The 20,085-nt window shown below is 34.1% G+C and overlaps 1 protein-coding gene across 2 annotated transcripts; it reads right to left on the bottom strand.

Moving 5' to 3' along the window:
* Positions 1-2,406: 2,406 nt before the first annotated feature.
* On the bottom strand, positions 2,407-19,485 carry pou2f3 (POU class 2 homeobox 3). 2 transcript variants are annotated; one of them, XM_089017531.1, is made up of 13 exons: positions 19,351-19,485; positions 18,969-19,027; positions 10,356-10,384; positions 8,276-8,377; positions 8,080-8,185; positions 7,875-7,963; positions 6,305-6,481; positions 6,077-6,218; positions 5,876-6,009; positions 5,646-5,810; positions 4,154-4,199; positions 3,949-4,063; positions 2,407-3,014 (listed from the first exon to the last, which is right to left on the bottom strand). In XM_089017531.1, exons 1-13 carry the CDS (start codon positions 19,425-19,427, stop codon positions 2,975-2,977), a joined length of 1,281 nt encoding a protein of 426 aa, XP_088873657.1. In that variant the 5' UTR covers positions 19,428-19,485; the 3' UTR covers positions 2,407-2,974. The 2 variants fall into 2 exon arrangements, with proteins under 2 accessions (XP_088873657.1, XP_088873658.1); XM_089017532.1 differs by having other exon boundaries at positions 19,249-19,359.
* Between the last annotated feature and the right edge of the window lie 600 nt (positions 19,486-20,085).

Below are 20,085 nucleotides of genomic sequence, written 5' to 3'. Positions count from 1 at the left end.
AGCCGAAAAAAACGACCATGTATAGTAAGGCATTTTTAGCCGAAAAAAACGACCATGTTTAGTAAGGCATTTTTAGCCGAAAAAAACGACCATGTTTAGTAAGCCATTTTTAGCGCGAAAAAAACGACCATGTATAGTAAGGCATTTTTAGCCCAAAAAAACGACCATGTTTAGTAAGGCATTTTTAGCCGAAAAAAACGACCATGTATAGTAAGGCGTTTTTAGCCGAAAAAAACGACCATGTTTAGTAAGGCATTTTTAGCCGAAAAAAACGACCATGTATAGTAAGGCATTTTTAGTTCAAAAAAACGACCATGTATAGTAAGGCGTTTTTAGGTGAAAAAAACGACCATGTATAGTAAGGCATTTTTAGGTGAAAAAAACGACCATGTATAGTAAGGCATTTTTAGCTCAAAAAAACGACCATGTATAGTAAGGCATTTTTAGTTCAAAAAAACGACCATGTATAGCAAGGCGTTTTTAGGTGAAAAAAACGACCATGTATAGTAAGGCATTTTTAGGTGAAAAAAACGACCATGTATAGTAAGGCATTTTTAGCTCAAAAAAACGACCATGTATAGTAAGGCATTTTTAGCCGAAAAAAACGACCATGTTTAGTAAGGCATTTTTAGCGCGAAAAAAACGACCATGTATAGTAAGGCATTTTTATCCCAAAAAACAACCATGTTTAGTAAGGCATTTTTAGCGCGAAAAAAACGACCATGTTTAGTAAGGCATTTTTAGCGCGAAAAAAACGACCATGTTTAGTAAGGCATTTTTAGCGCGAAAAAAACGACCATGTTTAGTAAGGCATTTTTAGCGCGAAAAAAACGACCATGTTTAGTAAGGCATTTTTAGCGCGAAAAAAACGACCATGTATAGTAAGGCATTTTTATCCCAAAAAACGACCATGTTTAGTAAGGCATTTTTAGCGCGAAAAAAACGACCATGTATAGTAAGGCATTTTTAGCCGAAAAAAACGACCATGTTTAGTAAGGCATTTTTAGCTCAAAAAAACGACCATGTATAGTCAGGCGTTTTTAGGCGAAAAAAACGACCATGTATAGTAAGGCGTTTTTAGCCGAAAAAAAAACGACCATGTTTAGTAAGGCATTTTTAGCCGAAAAAAACGACCATGTATAGTAAGGCATTTTTAGCCGAAAAAAACGACCATGTTTAGTAAGGCATTTTTAGCCGAAAAAAACGACCATGTTTAGTAAGCCATTTTTAGCGCGAAAAAAACGACCATGTATAGTAAGGCATTTTTAGCCGAAAAAAACGACCATGTTTAGTAAGGCATTTTTAGCCGAAAAAACGACCATGTATAGTAAGGCATTTATTGTACGAGCATCTCATAGGCTTTTGTTTTTGTGGATTGTCTGTATAGAAAGAGTACACAGAGAGAGAGAACTAGCCTTTTATAGAACTCTTGCTGGCAACCACGCCTTTCAGAACAAAACAAAAAAACCTCAAAAGTTCTGGTTACAAGCTTTAGAATTGGACTGAGGATCAAACGCTTGTCTTTAAAAATAACAACAACAAAAAAATCCCAATTCTGTCTTTTTCTATTTCCAAACATTTTTTTTAAAAAAGCGCCAGGGAGCCACCGGGTGGTGCTAAAGAGTCGCATGCGGCTCGGGAGCCACGTCTTGCCCACCCCCGGTTGAGGGTTTGAAACTGGGTTGAGGGTTTTCGCGCTTCGTCCTCACTATGTACAATCTGATTGAAATCATGAGATATGTCATCTTTATTTTTTTTTAACTCATTCACTGCCATTCGCAAATTTATTCAGGAATTGAAAATATGACGTCGAGCGCGATTCCCGAATTTGTTCGGGTTTTGTTTTTTTCATACTTGGGTGCCGATAAAGCGCTGGTCAGACCTCTGGCAATAATTACCGAGATGGTTTAATAACTCAAATAGGTAGAAAGTTAGCTAGCTAGCTAATAGATAACTTATAGATAGTTAGCTAGATAGCTAATAGATAACTCATAGTTAGCTAGCTAGTTGAATACCTCAAATATGTAGAAAGTTAGCTAACTAGATAATAGATAACAAATAGCTAGCTATCTAGATAGTTAATAGATAACTCACAGTTAGCTAGATAGTTGAATACCTCAAATAGAAGAAAGTTAGATAGCTAGCTAATAAATAATTTATAGATAGCTAGCTAATAGATAACTCATAGTTAGGTAGAGAGTTGAATACCTCAAATAGGGAGAAAGTTAGCTATCTATATAATAGATAACTAATAACTAGCTAGCTAGCTAGATAGCTAATAGATAACTCATTGTTAGCGAGATAGTTGAATACCTCAAATAGGTAGAAAGGTTAGCTACTATAGCTAATAGATAACTTATAAATAGCTAGCTAGATAGCTAATAGATAACTCATAGATAGCTAGATAGTTGAATAACTCAAATAGGTATAACGTTAGCTAGCTAGTTTATAGATCCTTATAGATAGCTAGCTAGATAACTAATAGATAGTTAGCTAGATAGTTGAATAACTCAAATAGGTAGAAAGTTAGCCGTTAGCGCTTTGTTCCAGCATGAGCTGTTTTTAAAGCGGGCTAAATGTTGTATTGCATTGTATTTTGGACAGCTGCCCGCATTTCAAGCTCATATTACTCCAGCTGCATATAATTTAGTAATTAACTCTTTTTTTTTTTATGATAAAAGAAGATAGACTGTGAGTTTTTTTTATGTTTAAAACTCAATATTCTGTGGGTCCCGGAATTCAAATTTAAAAATGACAAAAACCCTGGCACTGGAGTGGACACCTTTTTGCGCATCGTCTGGCAGTGAATGAGTTTAACAGTCTCTCACACTCTCGCTGATGAGCTGGACTGTGAAAACTGTTCTTGGACTTCATCGTCATCTCCTGATGTTTCCCACGCCTTTTAAAGTTAAAACTTTTTTTTTTTTTGTTTTGTACATCCTTCTAAAAGTCCAAAAAGAGCGGCTGCGGTGCATCAGTGGGGATAGCCGCTGGAATTCCATCGGTACCACGACCTGGACATACATACACATTGTTTAACTTTGAGTAATCCAATTAATTAGCATTCATGACTTCATTGTGACCAAAAAAAAGTGCTAATTTGGGTGATGAGATTAATGCAAAATGGATTATCATGACGATTGGTCTCTTTTCTGTGACCAGAAATAGCCTTGAAATGCCACTAGATGGCGACAAAGCGCTTAAAAGCATTGAGGGTGATAAACCCCGCCCCCTTATATAAATTAGGATGCACAGTGATACCTTGGCTTATGAACTTAATTGGTTCCCAGAAAGTGTGTGTAAGGAGAAAAGTGTGTATTCCAAACATTAATTTCCCATAGGAGACCATTAAAATGAGAATAATCCGTTCCCAGGTCGCCATAAAACATAATTTTCTAGCAAATAAGTCTTAAAACTACACAAAATATACCTCATTTTCTGTATAATAAATGTGCTATGGTATTGTATTTAAATAAATAAACTGTACTGTATAATAAAGTCATTTTATTTAATAAAAACCCACCGATTTAAAATTGCATTTTCTGTGTAGCTCTCTCTTTCGTTTCTGTTTATAATTGTATTTTATTTATTGCATTGTATTTTATTTATTATAGTACCTACGCATTATATTTTACCTTTTTGATGGTCGTTGATGGCTTGATGGAATGGATAGCTTTCTAATATCTATCTATATATATATATATATATCTCTCTATATATATATATATATATATATATATATATATATATATATATATATATATATATATATATATATATATATATATATATAGCTGGCTAGCTGTTCTGGCTATCTATTCACTATTTTATTTGCTATCCATTAGCTAGCCGAGGTATCACCGTATTGTATTTCATGGCATTTGGCGGCCATTTTGTTGAAAACGCAATGGCTATGTGGGGAGCTAAAATGTCTGCCGTTTGGCTTACCCCGGAGTGCTGTAAGACGCCGGGTTGACGTGAGATGTTAACGAAGCTGACGACATGGACAGGCTGTCCGGAGAAAGTTCCCGGCTGAGGCAGTTCGGGGACGAATTGGAAGAAACTGTGGAGAAAAAAAAAATAACAATAAAAATAAAAATTGTGAAGAAAAATATGGGTAAGACACATTGGAAGTACGCGAGTGCCGACTCACCTCCACCCGAAGCCAGCGGGCTGTACGATCGCGACACGGCGGCAGACTAAATGGGGGGGAGACAAAACGTCAATTGACCAATTTATTGAGTGTCAGAAAAAAAAAATACTAACTTATTCACTGACAGTAAAAATGTGAGTCTAACACAAAAAATGTGTTTTTCTTTTGATAAATTAATAATTATATTGGATTTTTTTGGGGGGGGCCTGTGGTCGCGTCCACACAAAAAATGTTATTTTTTTTACCATTAAAAAATAATTGGTATGAGGGTATAATTAGTCGTTTCACATCAAAAAATACTGAAAAGTGTATTATTGTCCATTTTTTTATTATTATTATTATGAATAATACATCAGATTCATAAATAATAGTGAACGTCTAACAAGTGTTGCTTTTATTTTTTTTACATTAAAAATTAAATTATTAGGGTATAATTAATCATTTCATATGAAAAATACTGTAAAAAGAATTATTGTCATCCTTCTAATTATTATGAACAATGTCATCAGATTTCAAAATAATAGCGATAGGTGAATAAGTGTTCTTATTTTTTTTTTATAAAAATGTAATTGTAAGGGTATAATAAATCATTTCATTTTTTCAATCATTTCAATTATACCCTAATAATTTAATTTTTCATAATTCATTCATTTTTTGTATTATGAATAATGTCATCAGATTTCAAAATAATAGTGATAATCGAATAAGTGTTCCTCTTATTTTATTTCCATCAAAAATTAATCGTAAGTATATTATTATTATTATTATTATAATAATAATAATAATAATATTATTATTATTAGTGTTTCATAAAAATACTGAAAAGCGTATTATGGTCCATTTTTTTTATTATTATGAAGAATGTCATCAGATTTCAAAATAATAGTGATAATCGAATAAGTGTTCCTCTTATTTTATTTCCATCAAAAATTAATCGTAAGTATATTAATATTATTATTATTATTAGTGTTTCATAAAAATACTGAAAAGCGTATTATGGTCCATTTTTTTTGTATTATGAATAATGTCATCAGATTTCAGAATAATAGTGATAATCGAATAAGTGTTCCTCTTATTTTATTTCCATCAAAAATTAATCGTAAGTATATTATTATTATTATTAGTGTTTCATAAAAATACTGAAAAGCGTATTATGGTCCATTTTTTTTATTGTTATGAAGAATGTCATCAGATTTCAAAATAATAGTGATAGTCCAATAAGTGTTGCTCTTATTTTTATTCCATAAAAAATAAATGTAAGGGTATTATTAATCGTTTCATATAAAAAAATACTAAATAGTGTATTATTATCCATTTTTTTGGGTATTATTATGAAGAATGTCATCAGATTTCAAAATAATAGTGATAGTTGAATCCGTGTTGCTCTTATTTTTGCTTTCTTTCGACTCATTAATTTCACGTTTAAAAAGGATACATGGCAAAAAATTGCTTTCACGCAAAACAACGGCAAAGAAAGGCGACAGGTTCTGACCATCCTAGAGTTGTAACTCTGCGTCTTGACGGGCAAACTGGTAACGGGGCAATAGATCCTCTTCTCCTTTTGGCGCCGGTTGCAGAACCATACCCGAACCACCTCCTTCTCCATGGCCAGCTGCTCCGAGATCAGCGTGATCTCTTCCGAGTTGGGTTTGGGATTCTGTAAAAATCGCAACATTGGGTGAATTCCGAATCAGACGCCGCCATTTTGGGCTGACGACTCACGTCAAGGAAGCGTTTCTCCAGCGTTAGCTTGATGTTAGTCTCGATGCTAGTCCTCTTTTTGCGCTTGCGTCCGTAGCCTTCCATCAGCGGCGGCAAGGAGGCGGCGCTGTTCATGCAGTCCAACGGGGAGTTTTCTGAAAACGTCAAAAAATCCGCCGTTGGTAAAGTTTGCATGACCAGGATCCCGAGGGTGCGCCCTACCTGCGTCACTAAGCCACTTTTCCAGCAGAGGTTTAAGCTTGCACATGTTCTTGAAGCTCAAGTTAAGCGCCTCGAAGCGCGAGATGGTGGTCTGGCTGAAGTCGTTGCCGTAAAGTTTGCCCATAGCCAGGCCCACGTCGCCCTGGAAGGCGTCGCGCGACGGCGGCGGCGTCGTCGTTAGACACGCCGGCCAATGTTTTGGGAATCCAAGCCAGGGTTATATCGTACCTGCGTGAAGCCCAGTTTGATGCGTCTTTGCTTGAAGGCCTTGGCGAACTGCTCCAGCTCCTCCAAGTCGCTGGGTTCTTCTTGGGGAGGGACCGACATGTGTTTGGACATCTGCAGGTGGGACATGTCCAGTTGGGTGTCCATCGAAGGGCCCACCAGGCCCGAGCGGCTCATCACCTGCGTGGCAAACCACAATCGGCGCACATTTTAAACTGGGCTAATGTTATTATTATTAGCTATCTATTAGCGATATAGCTATGTGACTGGCTAGCTATCTAGCTAGCTATCTATTAGCTATGTTCTTGAGAGTTTTGAAAGGAGCTTATTAATACAATGTATTATTATTATCATTATTATTAGCTATGTATTAGCGATATTGCTATGTTACTGGCTAGGTAGCTAGCTATCTATTAGCTATGTTCATATAGCTTATCAATGTAACTGCCTAGCTTAGCTATGTGAGCTAGCTATCTATTAGCTATGTTCTTGAGAGTTTTGAAAGGAGCTTATAAACAATGTATTATTATTATTATCATTATTATTAGCTATTATTATTATTATTATAGCTATATCTATTATTATTATTATAAATACAATGCTATCTATTAGCGATATAGCTATGTGACTGGCTAGCTATCTAGCTAGCTATCTATTAGCTATGTTCTTGAGAGTTTTGAAAGGAGCTTATTAATACAATGTATTATTATTATCATTATCATTATTATTATTAGCTCTCTATTAGCGATATAGCTATCTAACTGGCTAGCTTAATAGCTAGCTATCTATTAGCTATGTTCTTGAGGGCTTTGAAAGGCGCTTATAAATACAAAGTATTATTATTATTATTATTATTATTATTATTATTATTATTATTATTATTATTATTATTATTATTAGGTATCTATTAGTGAAATAGCTGAGCTGGCTAGCTATATAGCAAGCTATCTATTAGCTATGTTCTTGAGAGTTTTGAAAGGAGCTTATTAATACAATGTATTATTATTATTATCATTATTATTATTAGCTCTCTATTAGCGATATAGCTATCTAACTGGCTAGCTTAATAGCTAGCTATCTATTAGCTATGTTCTTGAGAGCTTTGAAAGGCGCTTATAAATACAATGTATTATTATTATTATTATTATTATTATTATTATTATTATTATTATTATTATTATTTGCTATCTATTAGCGATATAGCTGAGCTGGCTAGCTATCTAGCAAGCTATCTATTAACTATGTTCTTGGGAGTTTTGAAAGGCACTTATAAATACAATGTATTATTATTATTATAATTATTATTAGCTAGCTATTAGCTAGCTAGCTTTCTATCTATTTGAGTTACTTCCAGGTTGAGTGAACGCTGGCTCCCGCTGCTCACCCACAGAAAAACTTATTCTGTGACTATAAAGTGACCATGAGAGTTTTGAAAGGTGTTTAAGAACAAAATGTATTATTATTATTATTATTATTATTATTATTATTATTATTATTATTATTATTATTTTATTATTATTAATCGTGTGTGCGCATGGAGGTGTGTCATGAATAAAGTGCAAATGGCATTTACCTGTGGGGTCAAAGCCAAGCCAGGCTGATGTTGCAAGAGACCGTTCTGGTTTTGCATCGGAAGGGACATCAGGTTCTGCTGCAGAAGAGCTGTGGTGGACACAAAGAACCAAAATCCGGAAAATACGGTACTGATGAAAATACACCATTCAATGGGGGTGCGCCTTATACTCCGGTGCGGTTTATACACCGGAAAAAAACCTCACCTTGATGGCTGGGGGGATTCTGGGATAGCAGAAAGGGAGGCGGAGACGACAGGTGAGACGGTGGCATCAGGACCAACTGCTGCATACCGTGCAGGGATGTCAGGTCCTGGTCACCATGGCAACGGTTGAGTTTAATACATACATATATTTGTATTTTTTGTCTCATTTTTTTGATTTTTATGTCATTTTTTTTTACCCCAGTCATGTGAGAAGCGTGCATGTTGGGACTCTGCGTCATGTGACATGTCTTCAGCGAGGAACTCAGGTGGGACGCGTCGTTGATGTCCTCGGTTTTGATCTGCAAAACGACACACACAGCACGGTGACGACATATCCATATCCGCGGAGATATATATATATATATATATGTATATATAAATTGGTTCCCAGAAAGTTAGTGTCAGGCGAAAAGTGAGTCTTCCAAACATTAATTTCCCATAGGAAACCATTAAAATGAGAATAATCCGTTCCCAGGTGCCCATAAAACAATGTTCTACTGAAAATGAAATGGATTATTATTATATGTGTGTGTGCTCCCCTTGCCTTTTTTTAAAGACTTTTTTCGCATTTGTCAATTGCATCCCTGCATATCTCGTCCCCCCCCCAAAAAACAAAAAAAAACACCGCGTACTGCCGAGGATACGAGTGCATGCAGTTCGCCGTCTTTGCGGGTGTATTCGCTTACTCCAGGACCAGTTTGGTCGCTAAACAACGATACAACGAGTGACAGACTCCCTCCCCTTGGGCGAGCCACTATGCAAATAGACACACACATACACACACACACACACAAAACGCACACTAAAAACCCCGCCACCCACAGCACTCCCCCCCGTCCCCTGAAAGCAGTGGCACTTCCTGGAGCACAAAAAAAAAATAAACAAACTTGTGGAAACAAAAAAGTCACCGCTGCCAAAAAAAAAAAAAAAAAAAATGTTTGGAGATGTCGCCAAATAGCTTGAAACTATTTGAGGTGATTCAGGAGTGCCGAGAGAAAGACGGACGAGAGTGACATTATTGACATGTCATCCCTCCTGCAATTCGATTTGACTCTAAAAGTCCCATTTGACTAAAATGGTCAATAATGTCGTCTGTCTATATGTGTTGCTTCCCCGTTTTGTTTTCAAATATCTGTCAACTTTTATAAGAACCGCAATGGCGACACACGGCTAGCACGTCTATGGCATTTTTCACTGGCTATTAGCATTAAGCTAACAGGCTACTTTTGTGTAAGTTTTGTGTAGTTGACAACATGTGTATTTCTCTTTGTTTTATGTTTAGTTTGACCGCAAACGTCTACTGTCGTGGAATGAAACAGTTTTTTTTCTTTAATATATATTCATAATGATATTCATCACATTTAGTTTCATTCATTTCAGCGTATTAGTTATCTAGCTAGCTCATTAAAAATAATAATAATAATAATACATTTCATTTATACGCACCTTCAAAACTCTTATTCTAATGGTGTTACTGTGTGTTAGCTGTAAAATTCTAAAATGACAATTTTCTAAATTTATAAATATTTTTATAAAATGGTAATTTTAAAAATGTTGTAAAAAAACTACAATTTTAACTTTTTAATAATAACTAAAAAAACTAATTTTAAAAATTTAATAATAAAAATACATTTAATTTCTAAGCGCCTTTAAAAACTCTCAAGGACACTTTACAGTCACGGGATATTTTGTTTTTTGTGCGGGTGAGCAGCTAGTTAGCTATCTTTTAGTTATATAGTAAGTACCTATCTATCTAGCTAGCTATCTGTTGGCTATCTATTAGCTATCCACTAGCTAGCTAGCTAGCTTTCTATCTGTGTATTTAATAGTGACAATGTATTAGCTAACTAACTATATAGCTAGCTAGCAGGCTAGCTATATAGTTATATAGGTGACTATCTATCTAGCAAACTATTTGTTGGCTATCTACTAGCTGCCTAGCTAGCGTTCTCAGCTAACACCCTGTACCACCATTAGATTAAGAGTTTTGAAAGGTGCTTAAAAATGAAATGTATTATTATTATTATTATTATTATTATTATTATTATTATTATCATTTGCTAGCTATTTGCTATCTATTAGCTATCAGGCTGGCTAGCTACCTAGCTAGCCAGTATTATTAGCTATCTAGCTGGCTCTCTATTAGCTATCGAGCGGGATGGCTATCTAGCTAGGTTTCTGTTGGCAAACTCGCTAGCTTTCTATCGATTTGAGTTACTTCCGGGTACAGTGAACGCTGGCGAATTAATAAAATAAATAAATATGTCAGTGACTTACCTGTCGATGGAATCCGATTCCTTTTTGCTCTGAAAGGACAAAAAGAGAGTAAACGTGATCAAAACGTCATATTTCAGTTGTTTGTATTGATGCTAAGTTTCTCATTGATGCTAATTTTTCATGGTAGCATGAGAAGGAGCGGAATTTTGCTCTGCTAGCTTGTGTTAGCATGTGTATGGCATTTTGTATTGTTTTTAGCTTGCAATTAGCGGACTTTTGCTGGTTGGGGTTCAACATTTTAGAGTTTAAAAAACAATGGCTATAGGTTTATCGTGACTGCAACATCACTGCTAGCTTGTGTTAGCGTATGTATGGCATTTTGTATTGTTTTTAGCTTGAAGCTAGCGGATATTTTCTGGTTTGGGTCAACATTTTAGAATTAAAAATAAAACATACTATAGGTTTATCGTGATTGTAATATCAATGCTAGCTTGTGTTAGCGTGTATATGGCGGTTTCTATTATCTTTAGCTTCAAGTTAGCGGACATTTTCTGGTTTGGTTCAACATTTTAGAATAAAAACAATGACTAAAGGTTTATCGTGACTGCCACATTACTGCTAGCTTGTGTTGGCGTGTGTATGGCGGTTTGTATTATTTTTAGCTTCAAGCTAGTGAACTTTTGCTTGTTTTGGTTAAACATTTAGAGTTTAAAACAACAATGACTCTGGGTTTATAGTGACTGTAATATCAATGCTAGCGTGTATTAGCGTGTTTATGGTGGTTTGAATTATTTTTAGCTTTATGCTAGCTGACTTTTGCGGGTTAGGTTCTACATTTTAGGTTTATTGTGACTGCAACATCACTGCTAGCTTGTGTTAGTGTGTGTACGGCGGTTTGTATGATTCTTAGCTTCAAGCTAGAAGAACGTTTGCTGTCTTTTTTGAACGTTTTGGAGTTTAAATATACAAAGTTAATCAATTACAAAGGCTTCTAATTACTGTTACTTCAATTCAAATGTGTATTAGCTTTTCTTCAGTCTTTTCTCTGATGAAGAAAGAAAACTTTCTTTCACCAGCTGGAACATTTGAGTGTTTAAATAGACACTATTCATCAGTTTATAAATGCCGCTACATTATGCTAATTTATGTTAGCTCGTGGATGGACTTTTTTTTTCTTGTATTCGGAATGTAGAGTGGTGTTGAGGTACATATAATACAGTACGTAAGTACATACGAAGTGTTCCATTTACAGGTAACATCCGACTTACGACCGGCTCGACTTACGACCACCCATACTTACGACCATGACCTCCAGACCCTATTTTTTAACATTTTAAAAGGGGGAGTTTGCGAGTCATTTAGCCTCCGAGTCTCTATTCAAAACATTTTGAAGGGATTTCGATTTACGACCATTTTGACTTACGACCGTTTGGTCAGAACGGAACTCGGTCGTAAGTCGGATGTTACCTGTATTTTGTTTTATAGAAAACTCAGATTAGGAGGGACAAAGTGTTGAAACATGACAGTGTGGCTTTGCTATTTGGAGAGCTAATCATTCGTTTCGATTTGTCATTTTTAATATATATATACAGTGAGACCTCAACTTACAAAGACCTCAACTTACAAACTATTTGTCTTACAAACGTCAAATTTATGAAAATTAAACCTTATAATAAGCACTATTTTCATAATACACACCCACCACGGCTGGCGGAGTGATCTTCGGCGGAAGCACACGACCGAACAGCACCAGAGGTTAAGTTAGCAACAGTCCTTATGGAAGGTGACTCTCCTTCCATAAGCCATCAACGACCATCAAAAAGGTAAATAAAACTTTCCTCTCTTTCCTCTCTTTCCAAACAGCAATTCCCTTTGACCTTCGACCTCCAACGCCATTCCATCAAGCCATAAATGACCATCACAAATGTAAATAAAGTGACTTTATGATACAATGCAGTGTATTTCTTTCATTACAATACAATAGCACATGTATTATACGTAGAATAAGGTATGTTGTTTGTAGTTTTAAGGCTTATTTAGTTGAAAAGTATATTTTATGGAAACCCGGGAACGGATTATTCCCATTTTAATGGTTTCCTATGGGATTTTTTTTTTTGAGATACACACTTTTCGCCTTACACACTCTGTCTGGGAACCAATTAAGTTTGTAAGTTGAGGTCTCACTGTATATATAATATAATATATATATATATATATATATATATATATATATATATATATATATATATATATATATATATATAATAGACTGTTTTTTTGAACAGGCCATAGTTCAGTGTGTGAAGATGCCGACGGACAAAGCGGCGAGTTGGGTGGGTGTGGCCCCATTTGAATGTCAAATGGGGCTCTCTATATATGCGTGTATGTGTGAGATCTGCGAGAGGGAGGGGGAGGTGGGTGAGACTAAGAGACGAGACACACTCACATCCCATCATGCAAATAAATCCACTTCCAAGCCCAACAGCGGACCACTCGGCCCCTGCCAAGTCCAATGCCCCCCAGCATCAACCCACCCCACCCCTGCCTGAGGACAAGCAGGCCAGATGGCAAAGTTCCAGTATGAAAATGACCATGACATGCAAATGAGATTCTGGGGGGGGTGTGGCTTCCAATGGAGGAGGGGGGGTGGTATATATATATATAAAAAAATATATAAAAAAACGCACCATTGTTTTCGGGGAAGTCTTTCACTTGCATGTTTAAATGTTATTTTTTGAACAAAATAAGAGCAATTTTTACTCATGGATATTTAAAGGACAACCGACATCTTTTTTTTTTTGTTTCCTAACTAACATCAGAAAAATGTTTTATAGCATCTAAAAATACCCAAAACAGGCAGCCTGATATTTTTAGTCAAATGCAAAAAAAACAATAAAAATGAATTAAAGTGTCCCAAAACTACTTCAAAATGACGCCGGAAATGGCGAGTTTCAGAAGGTCCCGCCCCCTTGTTCGTGACGTCACGCCCCCCCCCCCCCTTATTACACTTTCAAAGCATTTCTGATGAAAGATTTGATTGGGAAGGAAAACCAGACAATAAAATAATAATAATAACTTTCTTTGGTTGTCATGGTGCAACATATTTTCATGTTTGGCTTGTGGAGAAGAACCACATTTAAATGAGTATAATAAATGACATTAAAAATGAATATTGAAATGGTTGACTGGGTAACGCTGGTTTAAATAAATATGAATGGATGCGATATGTTATTTCCAGGGATGCCATGGCGGATGATTTTTTTTTAAAATGTATTTTATTTATTTATTTATTTATTTATTTTTGTAATTATTTATGTATTTATTTATTTATTTATGTATTTATTTATTTATATTTATTAAGGCATGTATTAACGCATGTATTGATATACATCATGATGCATCTATGCATTGATGTATTGAATATTTATGTATTGATGCATCTATCTATCTATCTATCTATCTATCTATCTATCTATCTATCTATCTATCTATCTATCCATCCATCCATCTATTTTTTGTGATGCTTTATTTTGAAAATATTTTTCAACGTGAAATATTCGCGGTCATCATAAGTGATCTGGACTGAAAGGCTTAGATCAGGGGTGTCAAAGTCATTTTTTTGCCGCGGGCCACATTGTAGTTATGGTTTCCTCTCGAGGGCCGTTATGAATTTGGGGAATCCATTAGAATGTTTACATCCCTTCAAATATTACATATAGAGCACACAGCAAATTAATGAATAACTCGTTTTCAAATCTGAAGTCAAGAATAATGACTTTTATTGTGGTTGACATCCAAAAATATGAAATTTTGGCTCAGATTTTAGCGATCATCATGGCATTTAACAAGTTTTATTTGCTTTCGCGGGCCGAAAAAAATGATGTGGTGGGCCGGATTTGGCCCGCGGGCCTTGACTTTGACACCTGTGGCTTAGATTATATTTTGCAAAAACAAAAAAAGATGTTATTCCATTTTTTTATTTTTTTTTTTTTGTGCAAAGGGTCCACATCCACCACCACGGCGCTTATTTGAAAGATTTTTACGTTCCAGTTCTTTGACGGGGTGTGGCCGCATCTCTAAATAAGTATTTATTCATGTATATCTCGGGAATGATCACACGCCTTTGCTAGAAGGCCTGCAATTAAAATTAAAATATTTACCAAAAAAAAAAAGGGGGGGGGAAGGGGAAGAAGCTTGCAAACATTCCGATCAAAGATGAGAAACTCTTGTGAACCTGGGGGGTAAAAAGTAAAAAAGAAAAAAAAAGAGGAGAGGGGGGGGGGGGGGGAGACTAGGGTGGTAAAAACATCAATCCGATGCAGCCAACCTTCACTCCAGGCGAGGGCTGGCACCTTTTTTTGCCATTCTGTCATTATGGGGCGGGGGAGAAGGAGAATACATATTTGTTCTTCCAAACAGCTTTAGGAGAGGAGGGCTCCTTCATACCTACGGAGTGACCTTCTTCCATAACACCCCCCCCCCCCCCCTACTCATCCCTAGATGAAAGTTGTAGTACCGGGACTATATTTTGTCCTTACTCTAAAAACCATTTGGCGGTTACTTATTTTTTATTAATTAATTAATTTATGTTCATTCATTAAAAAAAAAAAATCATTCATTTGTGTATTTAGTTATTTTTATTTATTTATTTTCATTCATTAAAAAAAAATCATTCAGTTATGTATTTGTTTATTTTTATTTATTTATTTACATATTTATTTTCATAGATTTTTTTTTCATTCATCAATGTATTTACTTATTGATTTATTTATTTTCATTGATTGATTGATTTTCATTCATTTATTCATTTTTTATTTTCATTCATTTACTTATTTACTTATTTTTATTAATGTATTTATTTTCATTGATTGATTGATTTTCATTCATTTATTCATTTTTTATTTACTTATTTTTATTAATGTATTTATTTTCATTGATTGATTGATTTTTTTATTTTCATTTATTTATTTTTTTATTTTCATTCATTTACAGTATTAATTTACTTATTTTTATTTATTTATTTTCATTGATTTACTTATTTCTATGTATTTATTTACGGATTTATTTTCATGGATTTATTTTAATTTCATTCATTCATTTATGTATTTTTTATTTTCATTCATTTCTTTATTTCGTTATTTTTACTCATTTATTTATGTATTTATTTTCATTGATTGATGTATTTTTTCTTTTCATTCATTTATGTATTTACTTGTTTTTATTAATGTATTTATTTTCATTGATTGAATGATTTTTTTATTTTCATTTATTTATTTTGTATTTTCATTCATTTACAGTATTAATTTACTTATTTTTATTTATTTATTTTCATTGATTGATTGATTTGTTTTATTTTCATTTATTGATTTACTTATTTTTATGTATTTATTTAGATTTATTTCCATTGATTGATTTTTTTTATTTTCATTCATTTATTTATTTTTTATTTTCATTCATTTATTTACATATTTTTATGGATTTATTTACGTATTTATTTTTATTGATTTGTAATTTTATTTTCATTCATTTCTTTCTGTACTTATTGTCATTCATTTATTTATGTACCTATTTTTATTTATTTATTTACATATTTATTTTCATTGATTGATTTATTCTTTTTCATTTATTTATTTATGTATTTATTATTCTTATTTTTTACCGATCATACGTTTGCCGCTAGAAAAGACGCTTCTTGCTAACTCTAACCTGCTGTGATTTTCAGCCAGATTGTCGGACACTTTTAATGAGATTAAGGACCCCGCGTTCTTAGCAATTGTACGCTAGGCTAGACGCAATGCTGAAATGGTTCAACGGTGAACCTTTTTGTGAGACTTTTAAAGTGTTTTGAAGTCATTTATCGTGATTGTGGTCATCTGCGCCATTGTTTGAAAGGAAGTTCTGCATTTTGTGTTGACAGTTCCCATTTTGTTGTTTTGTATTTTGTTGCCGTCTTCTGCCGCGAGGCAGAAGACGACATTTCTCAGCAAATAAGCCTGAGGGCCATCCTGCTATGGCGACCAACTGCCACTGTACACGCACGCACGTACAAACAGCTCGACGCGGGTCCAAATGGGGGGGAACGTTCTTGTTTGTGAGGCACAAAATGGACGCTCTTTTTTTTTTTTTTTTTTGGGGGGGGGGGGTGATGTTAACCCTGGAGTGTGTTTTTTTTCTCCCTATTTTTATGCCTTTTTAAAAATGTGGGTGACATTTTTTTCCATAAGCCTGCCTATGATCTTTTTAATAAATTGCAATTTTTTAACTACATGGTTGGATTTTAATGCGCAAAGATTACCATATCTTCGGGTCTATAAGGCGCACCAGAGTATAAGGCGCACCCCCAATGAATGGTGTATTTTAAATACATTTTATTAAAATTACACTTTCATTTTTTATCATTATGTTCATATTTCTTAAGTACTGTATTTTCTGGAAAAAAAAACAGAAAATGTTACTGTATTTTCCGGTGTATAAGGCGCACCTCCAATGAATGGTGTATTTTCAATACATTTTATTAAAATTACACTTTCATTTTTCATCATTATGTTCATATTTCTTAAGTACTGTATTTTCTGGAGAAGAACAGAAAAATGTATCGTATTTTTGGGAGTATAAGGCGCACCAGAGTATAAGGCGCACCCCCATTGAATGGTGTATTTTCAATACATTATTAAAATTAAACTATCTTTTTTTATCATTATGTTCATATTTATTAAGTACTGTATTTTCCGGGGAAAAAAAAGAAAAAATTACTGTATTTTCCAGTGTATAAGGCGCACCACCAATGAATGATGTATTTTCAATACATTTAATTAAAATTAAACTATGATTTTTTTTATCATTGTGTTCATATTTATTAAGTAATGTATTTTCCGGAAAAAAAAAACTGAAAAAAATTACCGGATTTTTCAGTGTATAAGGCGCACCCCTAATGAATGGTTTATTTTCAAAAGTACCGTATTTTCGGGAAAATACGGTACTTAAGAAATATGACTACAATGATAAAAAAAATGACAATTTAATTTGAATGAAATGTAAAAAGAACAGAAAACATTAGCGTATTTTCTAGTGTATAAAGCACACCGGAGTATAAGCCGCACCCCCAATGAATGGTAAATTTTCAAACTTTTTCCATATATAAGGCGCACCGGACTATAAGGCCCAACTTCAATGAATGAAAAACATTTCCAAATAATAAATATCCATATTTTTAAGGTATATTGTATATTTACATTCGTCAAGGAATTCCGGAAACGTGCGCTTTAATACTAACGACGCCAAAAGGATTCCATTTTAATGTGTTTCAAGGTGCATATTTTGCATCCGGGAATGAATAAGAAACCGGTCAGCCTGCTGCAAATGCTCATGGGACTGTCACCAGTTTTGTTGATAATAAAAATAATTAGAAATATAATGATAATAATAATATTTTTTTTAAAAAAAACATAATAAAAGTAAATGGCAGATTTAAGCATTAGCGGCGATCAATTAGCGTACGCCGTGATTTTAGTGCGTGTCAATATATACTTTACAGATAAATATATATTGTGTATATATACAGCGTGTATATGTATATGATAGTGCGGATATAAATACACGCTATTATACTTGGCAAAAATATTGCCATTTAAAATGGCGTCTATTCATCATGTAATTTTTTTTCTTGTTTTTATTTTTACGTTATCTCATTTAAAAAAAATTACAGTCTTGCGAATTTACGCAGATACAACAACAAAACAGTTTTTGGGGGGGAATATATATACATACATACCCGCTATTATATTTGAGAAAAATAATGACATTTAAAATGGCGTCTATTCATCATGTTATTTTTATGCTTTTTTTTAATTGTTATTTTTACGTTACCTCATTAAAAAAGTGACACAATCTCGCAAATGTATGCAGATAAATCAATGAAACAGTTTTTTTGGGGGGGGGAATATATGTACATATCTACACACTATTATATTTCAGAAAAATATCGACATTTAAAATGACGTCTAGTTATCATGTTATTATTATTTTTTTTTTTAACGTTATCTCATTTTTTAAAAAGTGACAGTCTTGCAAATTTACACACATAACATATATATATATATATATATATATATATATATATATATATATATATATATATATATATATATATATATATATATATATATATATATTAGAGAAAAGGATTGACATTTAAAATGGCGTCTATTCATCATGTTATTTTTAGTTTTTTTTTTTTTTTTTTGTTTTTACGTTATCTCATTAAAATTCACGCAGATAAATCAACAAAACAGTTTTTTGGGGGGAATATATGTACACATATACCCGCTATTATACTTGAGAAAAATATTGGCATTTAAAATTGTGTCTATTCATCATGTTATTATTTTTTAGTTTTTTTTACGTTATTTCATTTAAAAAAAAGTGACAGTCTCGTGAAATTACAAAGTAACAACAATAAAATAGTTTTTTGGGGGGGGAATATATGTCCATATATACACGTTATTATATGAGAGAAAAATATTGACATTTAAAATGGCGTCTATCCATCGTTATTTTTAGTTTTTTTTTTTACATTATCTCATTCAAAAAAAGTGACACAATCTCACAAATTTACGCAGATAAATCAACAAAACAGTTTTTTTTCTGGGATTATAAAGTAAAACATGGCCTCACTTGTCTGCTCCGCCTGAGCGTCCGACTGCTCCAGAGTATCTGCGCTCATCTTCCTCAACCTGCGATGATCAAAACACACTTTAGCTGATTTTCCTACAACATATCGGAGGCACCAAAGCTCAGCAAAATCACCACCGCGTTATTCTAATGAGCCTTCACCGCCACCGCCATCGCATAATGTGCTGCTTATAATATTCATCAAAGGAGACTACCAGCAAAAATGTTTTTTTTTTTGGGGGGGGGGTGGGGGGTTACAAGGGAGGGGGGGTGTCGAACCTACCTGAAGTGTCTGTTTTAGTGATGCAAGAATGGCGAATCCGTCAGCGCTGGAGCGACTTTGTAGGACTTAGTTTGGCATTTTCAAGAGTGAAGGAAGGCTCACCTGTGCGCGGCGTCTGCCCCGGGATGCTCATTTGCATACGTCGCCGCGCGTCCTATCGCGCTCCGCACGCTTTGCATAAAACAACAAAGACGAGGCCCGCTGAGAATGCGCACGCTCCCAAAGTCTCACGAACGGACGGGAGTCTTCTGTGCAGGTGGGGGAAGAACGAGATGGAGTTGGTGTGAAGTGAGTCGGCATGATGGGATAATGTCTATTGAGGACAATCAGAGGGTGTAAAAAGTTGTAAGATGATGCGCAAATGCTGGAATGAATTATTAATATTTTATTAATTATTAATTAATTATTAATAGCCATTATTTTCATCACAATTATTTTCCGCCATTTCATTTAATTATTGTTATTATTTTTATCAGTCAACATTTTTTAATTTATCTTGATAGTGACAAGAATGGAGGTGCGCCCCCTCCGACCCCCTCAATTCTATGCCACTTGTCCTCATAAGGACAACTTAAATAGCCATTATTTTCATCACAATTATTTTCTGCCATTTTAAGTAATTATTTGTATCTTTTTTTTGCTTTATTTTTCAGTTTGTGATTATTTTTTATTTCATAATCCCCCCCCCCGAAAAAAGTTACATAAAAAACTACATCGATGCATGGAGCAAAAATTTCGCCACGAACTCTGCCTAGTAACAAGTGACAGCTGCATTTAGACATATAGTGTGCTGTAGAAATTCTGCCTAGCAACAAGTGACAGACTACAAATTTTTAA

The sequence above is a fragment of the Hippocampus bargibanti genome, linkage group LG16 (assembly GCF_051943395.1).
Source record: "Hippocampus bargibanti isolate YZ-2025 linkage group LG16, ASM5194339v1, whole genome shotgun sequence".
Classification (NCBI taxonomy): Eukaryota; Metazoa; Chordata; class Actinopteri; order Syngnathiformes; family Syngnathidae; genus Hippocampus; species Hippocampus bargibanti.
This window is presented reverse-complemented; position numbering and strand designations above follow the sequence as displayed.